The sequence below is a fragment of the Takifugu rubripes genome, chromosome 11 (assembly GCF_901000725.2).
Source record: "Takifugu rubripes chromosome 11, fTakRub1.2, whole genome shotgun sequence".
NCBI lineage: Eukaryota > Metazoa > Chordata > Actinopteri > Tetraodontiformes > Tetraodontidae > Takifugu > Takifugu rubripes.
In genome coordinates, this window is record NC_042295.1 from 15,422,951 (window position 1) to 15,438,638 (window position 15,688).

The following is a 15,688-nucleotide window of genomic DNA, read 5'->3' on the forward strand; positions in this document are numbered from 1 at the left end:
GAACAATGGTCCGCTGCCAAGTCTGCTCCGGCTTCGGTGTGACGCGTTTTCCTCCTGGCTGATTTTGTTTGATTTTCCCTGTTTTTAGCTTCCCTTTCCAAAATGTCTGATTAGCAGCAGCATCTTCCGTTGTCAAGCTCTCGGGAGAGTGAATATTCATCTCTTAAATGTGCAAAAACCTGCCACAAACAACACACTTTGTAAAATTTACAAAACTTTCAAATTAGAATAAGTAAAGTAACAACAGCAATGCGTAAAAAGCAGATTTTTACCCTGTTTAATATTCCTTAGCACTGAATAAGCTAATGCTATGCTTGTTACTCCCGCTAAAAGCAGGCATGCCAACTCATTTAGGTCATTTTCTGACACCTTTGTGGCTCTAGATTCTAGATCCATTCAGTCAAAAGGATGGATGAAGGTCAAAGATGTGTCATTTCAGTCCATCATCACACTGAGGACAGATGTTCTTAACATCAAGTATGATTGGCCCCTCCGTACACACTCTGGCTAAAATTATTATTGTTGTAGCTGCTTAAATATTAGTGTGAGCTGACATGCTGACCTCGGGGACTCGGTACCGTCAGGTCCAGTGTTCTGGAGGACTTCCTGTGTGTTAGGTTGCAAGTGCCAGAGCCCAGAACTACAGCTGAAGATTGCATGTAGATAAGAAGTGTGTGTGTGTGTGTGTGTGTGTGTGTGTGTGTGTGTGTGTGTGTGTGTGTGTGTGTTCCTCCACAGGTCAGGATGGAACCTCAGGGAGAAGTCGAGGCACACGTGCACCTTGCACCCCTCTGCCCCCAGTCGCCACATTCCCCTTTCATCTACACAAAGGTTAATTAGATCTGTCACCACCTTGTCCCACGTTTATTATGAGTAGGCTCTTTCCTGTGTCAGGTAAAAATAATCGAGCGCTTCCACGGGGCACGTTTCGTCCACTGGGGTCCGAGACGGCTGATTTGTTTTGCTTGCGGGTCCTCCAGGGGCAGCGTGCTGGATGGAGGGGGAGCCGGAGAGGAAGCGGCGTTCGCTCTGTGCCTGTAGGCAGGAATGCTGCCACCTCTGACTCTTAGTGGCACTGAGAGATTACAGCATAAAACATTTCAGAGGCAGGAATAAAAGATTTTATCAGCAGCAGAAAATGTATCCGGTGCCTGAAACATGGAAAACTAACAGGAGCGGGAGCTAACGAGAGACCCCAGAGGAACTCCTGTAAACTCCTCACAGAAAGGCCAGAGCTGTTGTTGAGCACACACACACACACACACACACACACACACACTGCACAGGAGCTGTTTACGGGGGCAGAGGCGGAGGTGCATCCAGGCCAATGTCAGTGCTACGAGAATGAAAATATTTTGTCATTGCCAGGGTATCTTTCTGTGTCAACAATCTGATACGGCGGTGGGCAGAGATAGGCAGTTCCCAGGAGGCCTGCAGTGGGAGGGGGTGGAGTGGGGGTGGGATTGGTTGTTCCCAGATATCAGGAACATGTTGAGTGTCAACACCTCCGGAGGGGACAGATAAACGGAGGTCAGTTTGTGACAGACGGCTGATAGCTGCTCTGATACCACCAGTTGCACCAAACAGAACTTTCTGTGGTGGCTGCAGAGCCTCCACCAGCATTTCCCTCAATATTCCTCTCTCTCTTATGTTTATAGGAATATTTGGATTCGATGGTGCTGTAGAGAAGAACAAGAACATTCATCGTGTCTTAATCATTTGGATGGAATAAACTTGTTGTTGTGCCCTTCACAACTGTCCTCGTTAGAAGAATCTGGTCTTAAATGACCCAACTGCGTGTATGGAAGGATGAAAAGCAGCCGAATCAGGTGGACGTACATTCCTAACGACATTCCGAACTCTACTCACGCAACGTGGAATAAAAGGGATTGAATGTGCAGATTTGTCTCCCGTTAACTGGAGAACTCTGAAGAGTCTCTTAAACACTTCAGAGTTCTGTCATAATGTTGGTGTTCCGTCTGTCAAAACACACAGTTGTGTTTCCAAGCCGACGTTTCAAAGACTTTTCGCCCGCTGGGTTTAACATTTGGAGTGTGTTTGTTATAAAATAGAGCTAAATGACTAAATTAGGTGTGATTCAACTACCAACAAAGGCATATTTTAAGTTAAACTGTCCAATAACCTGCATTTATTCTGAGTCTGAATTGAAAAAAAGACGATTTAACAGTAATTTCTGAAATAATCACTTATTGGAGCCGGTGCTTTAGTGTAAATAACTTGGGCGTTTATTGTAAAGGCCCCTTTATATTCGTGATACCCTGAACCGGACTAATAAAAAGAAGGTGTTTCAGATGGGAGGGGAAAATGGAAACTGCAGGAAAAGATAGAAAAGGTTAGGAAGGGGTTAGCTGGAGGCAGATGCAGGAAGAAGGAAGTTCATCCACCTGTGTCTGATTTAGAGCAGTCACACAGAATCAGCGCCAGCTCAGAGACACACAACTCTTTTCCAGATCGATATCCTCACACAGGCTCTCAGAAGGGTCCCTGCACGGAAGAGCTAATCAACAATTAGTGATTAGCGATGCCGTGCCACCAACGTAAACCCACCGCAGCGACATTTCCTCCGCTGACTGACGTCCTCCGGTTCTGCCCGCTCCAAGATGAAGCGAACGTGGCCGCTCTTTACACCGTGCGCACGCTCGCCGCGGCCCCTTCCCTCTCCGGACTCTCTAATCATGAACCAGCGAAGCCGAGCTGGGCTCCCACAACAAAGGCGCTGTTTGTTTTCTTCTGGGCTTTTTTACCTCAGGCGTGTTCCTCCTCGTGTGCGTGTGCCGGCCTTTGATGTTGAACACGCCAAGGTTTGCCTCCGCCACCCCGCTACAGAGAGGCGTGAGGAGGGTTGTGGCTCTGGACCGAGCCAGTCACCTCACATCAGGATGACCTTTTGACCTTGGGCAAAGCACACCTTGTCCATTTTGACAATGGTCAGAATAATAATAAGCATTTATTCCTTTATTGCCTAGAAGGCGGACAGGCCCGTGGAATACACGACCATTGGTTGGCAGCGGCCATCTTTGATTTTACTCTACTGTTAAGGCGCGTGCACGTGTGGGTTCTGTTGACAACGTTTCGGGCCGAACCCACAACGACGTGCACTCTCCTGGAATGTGGAGGCGCAGACATCTCCAGGGTTTGATCCTGGAGGTGTTTGATACGTCCCCTCGGTGAGACAGATGGATGATGAAGGGGCAGAAGCTGATAAGGTGGTGCGACATGAATGAGACTCCCCGAACACACACACACACACACACACACACACACACACAGATGCACACTTCTCCATCGTCTGCTGAGCTTCTCGCTTCAGCTGAGACGGAGAATGCCTCCTTTTCATGTGTGTGTGTGAGCAGAGAAGGTGTGAAAAGTCTGACTTCTAATTCACCTTCTTCCACATACGGGTTAATTCTTCTTTTCCATCCGGCCTGCTTAATATTTCAGAACGGAGCGTCTGCGGAGGCAACACAACTGCGCCCGTGTGCATTACAGAAGGACCCCCCTCATTCAGATTTAAAGGATTTTTTTCTACACCCTCCCCTCCCCAGTCTCATGCCCAGAACCTACAACCTCCCACCACCACCACGATGTGTTCTTTTAGAGAAACTGATGGAAATTTCTCCTCTTTCTGTGTGTTTTTTAGGTCTCTCTGAGCAGGTAGAAGCTGTTCAGAATGACTCCTCTACAAAACTAACAAAACATTGCGTAATCAGGCCGGGATCAGTCATCCAGAGCTTCTTTTAAGGCTGCCTGCACCCTGTGAGGCTCCACAAGGGGGCAACATTTGTAGGTCAAAGACATGGATGGCATGTTGGTACAAACTGCTGCTTTACCAGGATGTGAGACGTGCACAGCTGGATGCATCGAGCCCTCCTTTAGCAACGGACCCGAATCAGAACCTTGTTCTAGTTCATTCTCATCAAAATGATTCATGTTCAAACGTTTATTATTCCTCTCGGATTTGGTGATGTCATAATTGATTGGAGCTCTGTTCTCGGTCAGACTGGTGACCATCTGGGCGTGAAGCAACACAAACATCCAACGACCAAAGCTTCTTCTCTACCTTCATCTCTGCTTGCTGGTAGCCGGTGCTGGTAATACCAGACATGCCCCGCAAAGGCTCATAATTGCCAAGCGCTCTTAGATGGCCAAATGGGATTATTTCTTCAAAAGAAACATTAGCTGTCTTTAAGAAGGACTGGGAAAGATTGGGACTTACTTCTCCCCCTTAATCTGGCAAAATATCCCCACAGTCACACTCCTCCACCTGGCTCCCATTACCCTTCCACAAATCCCTAATCCCCCCGTTTGTTTTCCCGGATAGAGACCAAGAAGACTGGAAGGAGGGAAGAGTGAAGAAGGAAAAGGAAGGCAGGAGTTGGGGTCCTGAATGATGCTGATAATGGTGATTTGCCAGTGAAATTCTTTACATTGATAAACATTGAGCAGGAATAATCACGTGCATGTGTGTGTGTGTGTGTGTGTGTGTGTGTGTGTGGCTTGCTTCAGTGGTCTCCGATCTTTAATAAAAAATATTGTTTGTGTTTCTCCTGATTGGTAACACATTGGACCCGGGTAGGGAACCGCCAGGGCTGGGGTCCAGGGTCTTGGACAGACCGGGGGTCCTGTTCTCCAGGGGTCTCTCCTCTGGTCCTTCTTCTTCTCTCCTCAGAAGTCCTGCCTGCTCAGGGGGCCTCGAGGGGTGGCGGGGTCACCCCTGAGAGGTGTCCTGCCGTGGGATGACCCCGCACTGGCTCTATCGGGGGGTAACCTTAGTCCTTTCCTGACGCACCCCCTCCCTTCCCCACAGGGATGTAGTACACGCACACAAGCCAGTCAAAGAACAACCACACAGGACGATGAAATACACGTGCAAACTCAAACTTCCCATACCGCACTACTGCTGGTGGGCGAATCATACTGGTTATAGTGGGAAAGAGAGGCTGCATGAACTGGTCGACATAGCTAGACAATATCGCCGCCCACTTTTTCCGCTATTAGGCTAATGACACCTGGTTATAGTAACACCTGAACTTATGCACACACCTATACAGACGTTACCGAAGAGACCGTCACGCAGGCTCCATCCCAGCTGCGCCTGCCTATTTTCATCTCTGTTGTCTTGACAACACCTCGGATTTGAGACTCGGAAACGCCATCGCGAAGGTGAAAAAATAAGGCAGCGGTGGGGTGGCAACAGGGTGGCAAAGAAATCAGGAATGTTGGGAAAGTGGGACAACAGCGAAGTGAAGGATGAAGAGAGAGCGAGCCAAACCTCCAACACATGGACCTTTTATTAGCTCATGGAGTTAACAGGCAGCAGCGACACTCTGACATGAGCTCATGTGTTTGGACAGATCTGCTGAAGGTTTAAGACCAGTACCGAAGCCTTATCTGATCCAGAGATAAAGCCTCTTGCTAAGAATGAGAGGAAACGCACACACACACACACACACACACACGGAGCAGCAGCTATAGTGTGAATGAACAGCCCAAGGGGAGTCGAGGAGCGACAGAGAGCGAAAAGATGAGAACGAGCGTGTCCGGTCCTGGATGGAGGCTGAAAGAGGCTGAGTGAGTCCTGGGAGAACGTTTAGTCGACATGGGTGTGTGACGGTGGTGATGTCAGCGTGAAGTCAAAACGTGTGGACAGATATGAGCATGAGAGTGACCGCGCGTGCTCGTGGATGTCTCCGTTTTATGAATGGATAGAGCAGAAAGCTTTAGCCATCCCATCAATATATTGTTTCATTTTAATGGTATCAGATGGCAAAATCCAGTCTGGAGCCTCCGACTCAGTGAAGCAGCAGCTCCGATGAGGTTTTAATGGATAAAAATAATATTTTTTTAGTTTTTTACAGAAAGCTACTTTGCTGCACTGTTCATTTAAATACTGTGTTTTGTTTTGAATCTATAATTTGCTTCCGTGTGTGTTTGCAGCTGATTTACTTCATGCGTAGAATATTTCTTTAGCATTTAAATTCTGCCAGCTTGGGAGAATCGGCCCGTCTCTTCATCAGCAAGTCAACGCGGACGCTGGAAAAGGCCGCGGGATTATGTGTTCGGAGAAGTTTTATATATGAGAGAATCCCCGTCGCTGCCGGTGTAATTCCTTCCATCATTTGTTTTTCATCTTCACCTCCCGCACAAGCCGTCGTGTTGTCTGCGCTGGGACGCCGGCGTCCACCGTCAGCGCTGTTTAGAAGCCCCCCTGAGCACTTATGTGTAGTATAATTAAGGTACATTAACACTCATTTGTTGTCCTTGAAGCTACGTGTCTCTTATCTCTTCCGTGAGACGGGTTTCTTCATCCGTGTGGCGGTCCGGCCGTCGGTCCAGTGGATCGCCACAGCTTGCCAAGGATTTGGTGCCCAGCGTGGTGTTGCTTCCTGCAGGAAGAGGGAGAGCAGGGAAAAAGCAAAACAGGACATCTTCAGATCTGTCAGGGGAGCAGCTCCAGTCCTCCTCTCTGCCCTTGGGGGGAAAAGGCTCCAGAGGAAGCGGTCTCTGCGTCCTTTTATCCCCCCTTCTCTGCCCCGGCCCTGCTCTGCTCTCTGTGGGACATGTGCTCCTTTCCAATACTCCTCTTTTCCCTCGTGACATTGAATCAAACGGCGTCTCGATCTGCCGAATTTGGGAAGTTTTTTTTTGTCTTTACGTACAATTTGCAAAAGTAGAAAACTGCCTCGTTTATTATTTATTCCAAGAAACTTTTTACTTCTTCTCATTTTTGACATTTGCGTTCATTTTAAATATTTCCACGCACCTTTGCACAACATGTGCGTTATTCTGGATGTGCTTTGCAAGAGTCCATTTCCTCTTCTCATTTTATTTGCATGGATAATAAATTGGTTCCACTTGGGTTTTACTTTTTCTGCCACCCATTTTCAACTCCAACCATGTGTCGGACCTCCGTGAAGAAGGAAGACGGTGAATTCTTAATTAGATTCTCATCTTTTACGTCAGAAAGAAAGCTTTGTTCAAACACATATACAATTCAAATATATGCAAAAGTATGAAAAAAGGAGGTCTATGGAGTCCAAACATTTTTGAATAGCGAGCTCGGATGTGTCAGTATTCCTCTTCCTCATATCTTCCTGACTGATCCAAGTGCAGCCCGGAGGATTCTGCATCTGCCAGTTGGCAACAGCAACCAAAACCTCCCATCAAACCATCTCATCCTCCGCTGTTAGTTAACCTACTTAGAAACTTCCATCGTGGCTACCAAAACCACCGTGGTGTGTGTGTGTGTGTGTGTGTGTGTGTGTGTGTGTGTGTGTGTGTGTGTGTGTGTGTGTGTGTGTGTGTGCGTGTGCGTGTGTGTGTGTGTGTGTTCCTCCATTTCTTGTTTGTTATTGTGGTCATGCTGGAGGTAAGGAGGCTGGAATTGGGGCGGCTAGCGTGGTGTGTTGTGCGGAGTCGGATCCAGCGGATCTGGAGGAGCAGTGTGTGTTTCTGGTGTGTTTAGGGCTTCAAGATTCCATCTTCAAAACACGTGCGCATCTATCTGAAGTGGCCTCGGACGTCATGGGACAGGTGCAAAGGCAAACTCCCAATCTGTTCACGCTCAGGTGTTGTGTTGTCCTTTTCCTTTCAGATTTTACTTCCATTAACAAAGATCATCTCAGAAGCTGCCGAATTAATCAGTGGAAGTCGTCCGTTCTGCTGCCTAGTGGGGGCTGTAATCCCCCAGGAACCAATCCGTCCCATTGCCATTAGCAAAGTAGCATAGCATAGGCTTTGACCTATACATGCGCTTAATGAATAATAAAAAAGATGTGGAGATAATGGAGCAAAAAATAAAAGAACAATAGACAACGCTGATGAGAGCGAAAGAAAACATGTGAGGATAAAACAGACAGCTGGTGTTCAGCGGCGACCGGCTTCCCGTTGCTCTTTTTCCATGCAGTGTTTAGATAACATCGCTCACCTTATTCACTGCAGCCCACATGCACTCCACTATTGTGGAGGGAGGCTGGCACGTCGGGGAGAGGAAGAATAACCCCGTCCGGTTACCCTAACAACACTGTGGTCGGGTGCAGGCTGTGCAAGAAAGAGTGTTGAGAGACGTAGGCACGAGTAAAAATACAGTCAGCTCGCGCCGTCGTGATGGATGAAACGCTGAAGTCAGACATTTTTCTGAAAGTGCTACACAGAAATGTGAAAATAAAATCCAAAACTGTATGCAAATGTCCAAAAAGTATATAACATCTAGCTGGTAGATAAAGGCTTTTGCACGTGGGGAAAGCCATAGTTTTAATCCCATTATCGGTGTTGTTTTGGCTGCAGACGGTAATAAATGAGTCATGTGACTGAGATACAGGAACTATTCCTGTACACATGGGCAGACATGTGCACTCCTGCTTCAAAAGATCCTATCAAATCTGATTATGTGGGCTTTTTTTTTTAGGAATTTACCTGGAAAGATCCAGGTTACGTGAAATGATGGCTGCGTGTGTCGCCATGGCAGCAGCTGAACTCATGCTGCCACGCTTGAGTTTACTTCCATCTGTTGTACGTCTTATCCTACACGTCAAGTCTTTTTGGCAAAACTACACACAGGAAAGTTTAAAAGACGAGACGACGCCACGATGTGAAGCTGGAAAAAAGGCGAGTGGGGCGCAGACGTGGGTCGGGAATAGAGGCGAGCAGCTCTGAGGGGCAACACATCCTCCTTATCTGATGTTCCTCACCGGGACGGACCACCAGAGCACAGCAGTGCCCCCAGACAGGCGGTGAAACACACCTCTGCTGTTCCGCACCATTAACACACACCTTTCTCACATGCTGCTCAACTGTAAAGGTCAGCGCCCCCCCCCCCCACCCCCCCCACCCCAGAAGACGTGCGTGAAGAAATATGACGCCCGCTGCTCTGAACACATCTATACAGCTACAGGGTGAAATACGCGCGCCAGAGTCGGAGCGCTGCTTGTCAGGGCCACGCTTTGATCTGTCTTCGAGGTGTCAGTCGGCGGCCATGTTTGTTTACCCAGCGAGGTAGGCTACCTGTGTAATTACCTCTAACGAAGTGGCTTGTTTTGATTTGAGCTGAAATCCAACCCCCCCCCCAAGGCGGGATGAAGATGTGGAAATGGGTTTGAGGTTGTGGATTTGGAAGTGTGAGCGTGAGGCTGGGACTAGTTAAGCTCCTTCTGGGGAGGGAGAGCGAGGCTCTGCCAGGGAGTTCTGGGAGTTCAAACCCTGGCGGAGGCTTTGTTTGATGTCCTCTCCTCCTCCTCCCATCAGAGCTCACCTTTTTCCCTCTTTACCCATCATCCGTTCCTTCTCCTCCTCGCACGTAAACGTGCTCCCCGTGCACAAACGTGCAAAACAAAGCCTTATTGACTCAAGCGCTCGCCGTCGCACGATCAGAACGCACAACCGCCGCTGCTGCGAATCATTTAGGCGCTGGCGCCGTTTCAAGAAAAGCTCAAAGCGAATCTTGTTGGCGGGCGGCCGCGGCGCTTCACCTCCGCGCAAAGGTTAGCGCGAACACAATGTGTCTCCGCTCTGCTGCGCCCTCTCGCCTCACCTCTGTCCTCATCATGACTTCCCCTCCGCATTGTTCCTCTTCTCATCCACGACTTTCCGATTCCCCGCTCTTATTGGAATGATTCTTCTCGCCCCCGGGTGTCGTCATGGGCTGGACCGCATGTCGCCCTCGTGATGATGTTCCCATCATAACTGCTCCCTCAATGCAATCCCAACACATATCGTAATTCCCAAATTGTACTTGCACTTCTCTCTTAGCATTTTCATTTTTTGGTGATTTTGTGATAATAATAATAAAAAAAAGGTACTTTATTGTTGCTGTTATTGTGCTATCAGCATAACGATAATGGCGATATTCAAAATACCCAGTCTATGCTCCAGTCTGGTCCTGGTGACAGTCTGTTGTCAAACTGGGACCATGTGTGCATGATCCATGTGTGTTTGTGTTGCTCCATCTGCATCCCTGCTCAGCTTTAATCCATGTGGGCAGGGGGAGCTGGAGAAGATGGGCGGAATCTGGCCGTCACTGTTTATTTGCTCTATCTCTCTCTTCTTTTTGCAAGGAACAAGAGCCATGTTGGAGACGCCACATGAGCGCTGAGGGTACATCCTTCTCCTTCCTCCTCTTTCTTCCCTTTCACCTCACCCCCCCCCCACACACACCCCCCACCAGCCCTCAATCTGCAATCTCTTTCCTGCACCTAGCGCCGATTCCGCTGAAGACACGTCTGCGTTTTTGTTGTTTCATCACCCGAGCTGCTGAAAATGAAGCAGGAATGGGAAGGAGCCTTTTCTCTGGGACAGAGCCTCATCACACCTTAGCGCTCCCAGATGTAAACACGTCGCTATCTTCACTGAATTTAACTGAAAACAACCTAAAGTGCTCAACGTTGCTAATAAATCCTGAAACTTTCTAAACTAGCTACAATCCTTTGACTTTAACCTCATGGTTTAGAATCATTAAAACCACCTCATTTCAGGACTAAAACACAAAAATCATTCATGTACTTTTCCTATAGACTCTCACATTATCCACTCAGAAACTGTTATTACCGATATTACCGAACTAACCCTAATAATAATAATAATAATCATAATAATAATAACAACGCCACTCTCGGTCCAGGCCCGGATGCGTCCGTCGCATTCCAGCCTCACGCGCTATCATAAACATCCCAGCTCCAGCTCCGCGCGGGCAGGAAGTGTGCGAGGACAGGAATTCCACTCTTTCATATTCCATTACGGACTCTACCATGATGGCGCTCCGGTTGGTTCCGCGTGTGAGAACACACAAGTGGGCCTGCGTCAGATTAAACGCGTGTTGTCGAGGCCACAGGTCAGATTCCCGTGTGTGTCCTAACGTGAACGCACACACGCACACACGCACACACGCAAAGCGGCTTGAAAGCGTCTTTTCTTTTTCTTTCTGTGTTTTCTTTTTTACATTCCCAGGTCGCGTCTCATTCTGCACCGAATCTTGTTTGTAATAAAAATCGAATTTATTTCATGTTGCGTGTAAATGACTTTATGTGCGTGTCTCAGAACTCCGATTGGGCCTCGTTTGTTCGGGAGAATACTTTTGGAACTTTACTACAATTGTAACGACGGGCAAGGTGTCACCTCAGGAACGGTAACAGCCACGCGCCTCCGTGCGTGAGGCCGCCAACCGAGCATTCCTTGAGGCCAGTTTGTGTCTCAGCCTCCTGATTTATTTACCGATCTGCGACGTGTTCGTTTGGATTTGGTGGGATGCGCGTGAGTGCGGCTCAGACGAGCACGTGTACGTTGGCTGGAAAATGTTTCACTTTGTTTTTATTTTGCATTTATTGCACATTGAAACTGTATTTTTTTTTTTACAAATATTTATCCTGGGTTCTCGGTGGGATGCGCGATCACACGCACAGTTTTGGTCACATAAATGTCCATCTCACGTTGCCCGTTTCTGAATATCTTTAAATATCTGAATTTATATTAGTTGGGTTTTTTGGTTTTGTTTTGGGGTTGTTTTTTTTTGCTTAAACTGACTTTTAAAACCTCTGATATAGTGAGAAAAACACTACGAGAATGCTGAGATCGACCGATTATTTTTTTTAAATGAAACTTAAAAATAACGGCTGTTAAAAATTGAGTTTCATGCATGTGCGCATGCGAGAGGCCTGTAGAAACCCACCTGCATTTCTACGCAAAAAAAATAAAATAAAATCAAGATCCTTCATGGCAATAGATTAATATTATTTGGTCACTGGATCGTCGCTCTAATGAACGTGTTGAATGATGTAATATTTCCACTGAGTGAAACTGGCCTCTTAAAGAGCTGAGCGGTGCTGAGATTATCAGGAAATTCTCTCCGCCATAAACACGCAGGAACGAGACATTGAAACAAGGAGTTACATCGCGTTGGAAGGCTTGAAGCTGTGGCTCTGGGATAATTGCACGTTGAGAGATGCTTGGCTCTCCCCGAGGCTCAGCTGCCCGGCCAGGCTGCGGACTGGTGCAGGGTGATGACACACACGCCGGTGCTGCTCCACCTGCACGGACCCCCAGAGCACGGAAACACACACCCGCAGAAAGCCGAGGGGACCCGCATGGGTGGCCGGGGAAATGGATACCCCACTTACTTCTAGCAGAGCTAATTAAGCAGCCATCTTTCCAATTTTTTTTTAAAGACAAACGCAGAAATTCTGAAAGGGTTTGTTGTCCGGCTGCACTTTTCTTTTTATTTAATTTGATCAAATTAGAACGAATTTTACGAGGACAGAGGAAAATACAGTATTAACACATGGGGGGGGGGGGGGGGGGGGGGGGGGTGCTAATCAACCTAAAAAAGTATGAAAAGAGAAAAATGATAGACTGAGACGAGGTTAAAACTTCACGTTTCGTCATAATCAGGATGTGTTTGGTTTTACGCTGATTCGAATCATAAGACCGAGTTTTATTTACAGCCTGTGACCAAAAAAAAAGAAAGCTTGTAAATAACAGCAGCATATTTTTTTGATTCACTGCAACACGCACTCATCGCGACGCGCTCGGCTGCCTCGAGGAGAGCAAGAAAGGAGCACGCAGGCTGCCAGCGGGCCTGAAAAAAAGAGAGGAAAGGGTTGGGCTTATGCGCTTATGGTCTGGGAGCACAATTTGGGTTGCGCCTTCACCAGAGAGCACTCAAGAAAATCTCAGCTGAAGAGAGAGAAAGGTCCACTGCCTGTGGGAACAAATCCAAGATTTCTGCGTGCACGGTTTCTCGAGGCACCTTCCAGCTCGCCGTGCATCCTGCGGCTCTGCAGCTTCGTGCTCGCCGAGTTTACGCGAGCGACCTTTAAAATTCGTGGGGTTTTTTTTGGCGTTTGGACCGCTCCTGTTTTGGTGCACGCGATGATGGCCACTTACCAAAACCCGGAGGACGACGCAATGGCCTTAATGGTCCACGACACCAACACGACTAAAGAGAAAGAGCGACCCAAAGAGGAGCCGGTCCAGGACAAGGTTGAGGAGAAACCGGACCCGTCCCAGAAGCCGCCGTACTCCTACGTTGCTCTCATCGCGATGGCCATCAGGGAGAGCTCCGAGAAGCGCCTCACGCTGTCCGGCATTTACCAGTACATCATCAGTAAGTTCCCGTTCTATGAGAAAAATAAAAAGGGCTGGCAGAACAGTATCAGGCACAACCTGAGTCTCAACGAGTGCTTCATCAAAGTCCCGCGGGAAGGCGGCGGCGAAAGGAAGGGGAATTATTGGACCCTCGACCCGGCCTGTGAGGATATGTTTGAGAAGGGCAACTACAGGAGGCGCCGGAGGATGAAGCGGCCGTTCAGACCCCCGCCGACTCACTTCCAACCAGGGAAATCCTTGTTTGGCGGAGACGGCTACGGCTACCTGTCCCCTCCTAAGTACCTCCAGTCTAGCTTCATGAACAACTCCTGGTCCTTGGGCCAGCCGCCCGCTCCAATGTCCTACACGTCCTGTCAGATGGCCAGCGGCAACGTCAGTCCGGTGAACGTCAAAGGGCTGTCAGCTCCCACGTCCTACAACCCCTATTCCCGGGTACAGAGCATGGCGCTGCCCAGCATGGTGAACTCTTACAACGGCATGAGTCACCACCACCACCCGGCGCACCCGCACCACGCGCAGCAGCTGAGCCCGGCCACCGCGGCCCCCCCGCCGGTCTCCTCCAGCAACGGCGCGGGCCTTCAGTTCGCCTGCTCCCGTCAGCCCGCGGAGCTCTCAATGATGCATTGCTCATACTGGGAACACGAAACTAAACACTCGGCGTTACACACGAGGATTGATATTTAAACATTTCCACGCTGCTCTGGGCCGAACGAGGACTTTAATTCGAAAAGCGAAACCATTTCCTGTGATTTCAAACCTGAATCAAGCATCGCGACTGGCTGCTTGGCTCCAGCTGACGCCAGAAATACCTACGTGGAGGTATCACCACGGACACAGTTGACCCAAATGGAACCGGGAGGTAAAGCAGCCATGGAGACCCAACAGGTAGCACAACATCTGGAGCCATTTGGTGCGCCTGCTTTAGGACTCATGGCCGTAATTCTGTATTGCAGTCACCATTGAAAGCAACGCTATTATAGATATGTGGCACGCGTAATGATTTACGCACGGTTTGCCTTGGCCAAATGAAGGCCGCGCTTCAGAGGTCCGAATGAAGCTCGAGCTTTAATTGAGTCCGTGGTCAGTTTTGTCTCACTTGTAGCCAGCGAGGCCTGCAAAGCTCACCTCAAATCCTTCTTCTAACTTTCTGTAGGTTAGAAAGTGAAAGTGTGTTTAAAGACTGTCAAAACAATTCAGGGTTCTTTTCATATTTCTGCATCCAACATGTATGTGTATCATTTCCAATATGACAACAGCCAGCCAGGTTTTCTTAATCTTTCTGATTATTATTTTTGTAAATAACCTGATTAGCCTTTTGTTTCGTTGATCTTGGGGCCATGTTTCATTCTAGCACTTTTTCCTTTTTTCTAGGTTTGAATTTCTTAATAAACTTGTTTTTTTCTTAAAGTGGCACAGCAGTTGTGAAGTTATCTATTTTGCGCTCTAATTTAAAAACAACAACAACAATCGACTAAACAACTGGAATGACGGCCACGCAAAATAAGTTTTTCAGAAACTTTTAATTAAAAAAGACGTTTTTCGTCAGGTTTTCTATTTAACATGCTGCGTGCTAACAGTGTTAATGAGGCATATCTCAATAATATGACCTAATGTTTAATGCTATCTATGATTAACAGGCGATGTGTGGAAATTTAACATCGTTGTATTTTCTGTTTTTAGATATTTACTCTTACAGCTGTATAATCAAAACAAATTGTACGAAAATATATTTAAATTCACATTCACATTAAATATTTGTGACCGATAATAGCCAATAACTTCTGTATTAATATTACGATAAGAAAAAAACAGGTTTAATTGCTCGTTTGTTCAGTTACTCAAGTTACTCGTTTCAATGAAGAAAATTGAAGTAATTCAGGGGAAGAATTAGGAAACCAATGCATGATTTCTTGGCTTAAATCATCGTCAACAAACATAATCAGGTCCGCATTTGATTTGTTGAAGGCCATCGGGTCGCTCTTACGGTTCTCAGCCCCCAGAACATCCCAGCCCCGCCTCGGGTCCGCTTCATCTGGAATAGATTGTGACGATAAAGGGAGGATTTGTACAGTAAACTCACCGTTTTGACAGCACAGAACTAGCGTGCACGGCGAAATATGGTGATGAAACCAGCTATCTGCCAAATATACGGCCCAAGGTTTAGCAGCTTGTAGTGGAGTGAAGTCAGAGGTCATTATGCTGACGCACGTCCAGGGCAAACGTGGAGAAAGTGGAGGTGTGGAGGCCACTGTCAGACGCCATCCCATCACCCTGAAGCACATAGAAACGTTCAAAGCAAGTTCCAAAGACGAGCTCACGTCTAAAGCAATGGAGCCGACCGTCAATGTGTGTGTGTGTGTGTGTGTGTGTGTGCGTGTGTGTGTGTGTGTGTGTGTGTGTGTGTGTGTGTGTGTGTGCGTGTGTGTGTGTGTGTGTGTGTGTCTAAAACGAATCCACTATAATATTCTAAGCCAGTGTTTGTCCCACAGAAATAGGAAAGCGACACAAATATCTCCAACTTTACGCGCTAAGGTTTCGGAACCTTGACCCGTGACGGAGTGACGACGCTTCC

At 47.7% G+C, this 15,688-nt stretch overlaps 1 protein-coding gene across 1 annotated transcript; it reads left to right on the forward strand.

Annotated features, from left to right (window-relative positions):
• Nucleotides 1-12,619: 12,619 nt before the first annotated feature.
• Nucleotides 12,620-14,527, forward strand: foxl2a (forkhead box L2a). The gene has a single exon (XM_003968745.3). The coding sequence runs from the start codon at nucleotides 12,625-12,627 to the stop codon at nucleotides 13,798-13,800; it is 1,176 nt and encodes a 391-aa protein (XP_003968794.2). The 5' UTR covers nucleotides 12,620-12,624; the 3' UTR covers nucleotides 13,801-14,527.
• Nucleotides 14,528-15,688: the final 1,161 nt, after the last annotated feature.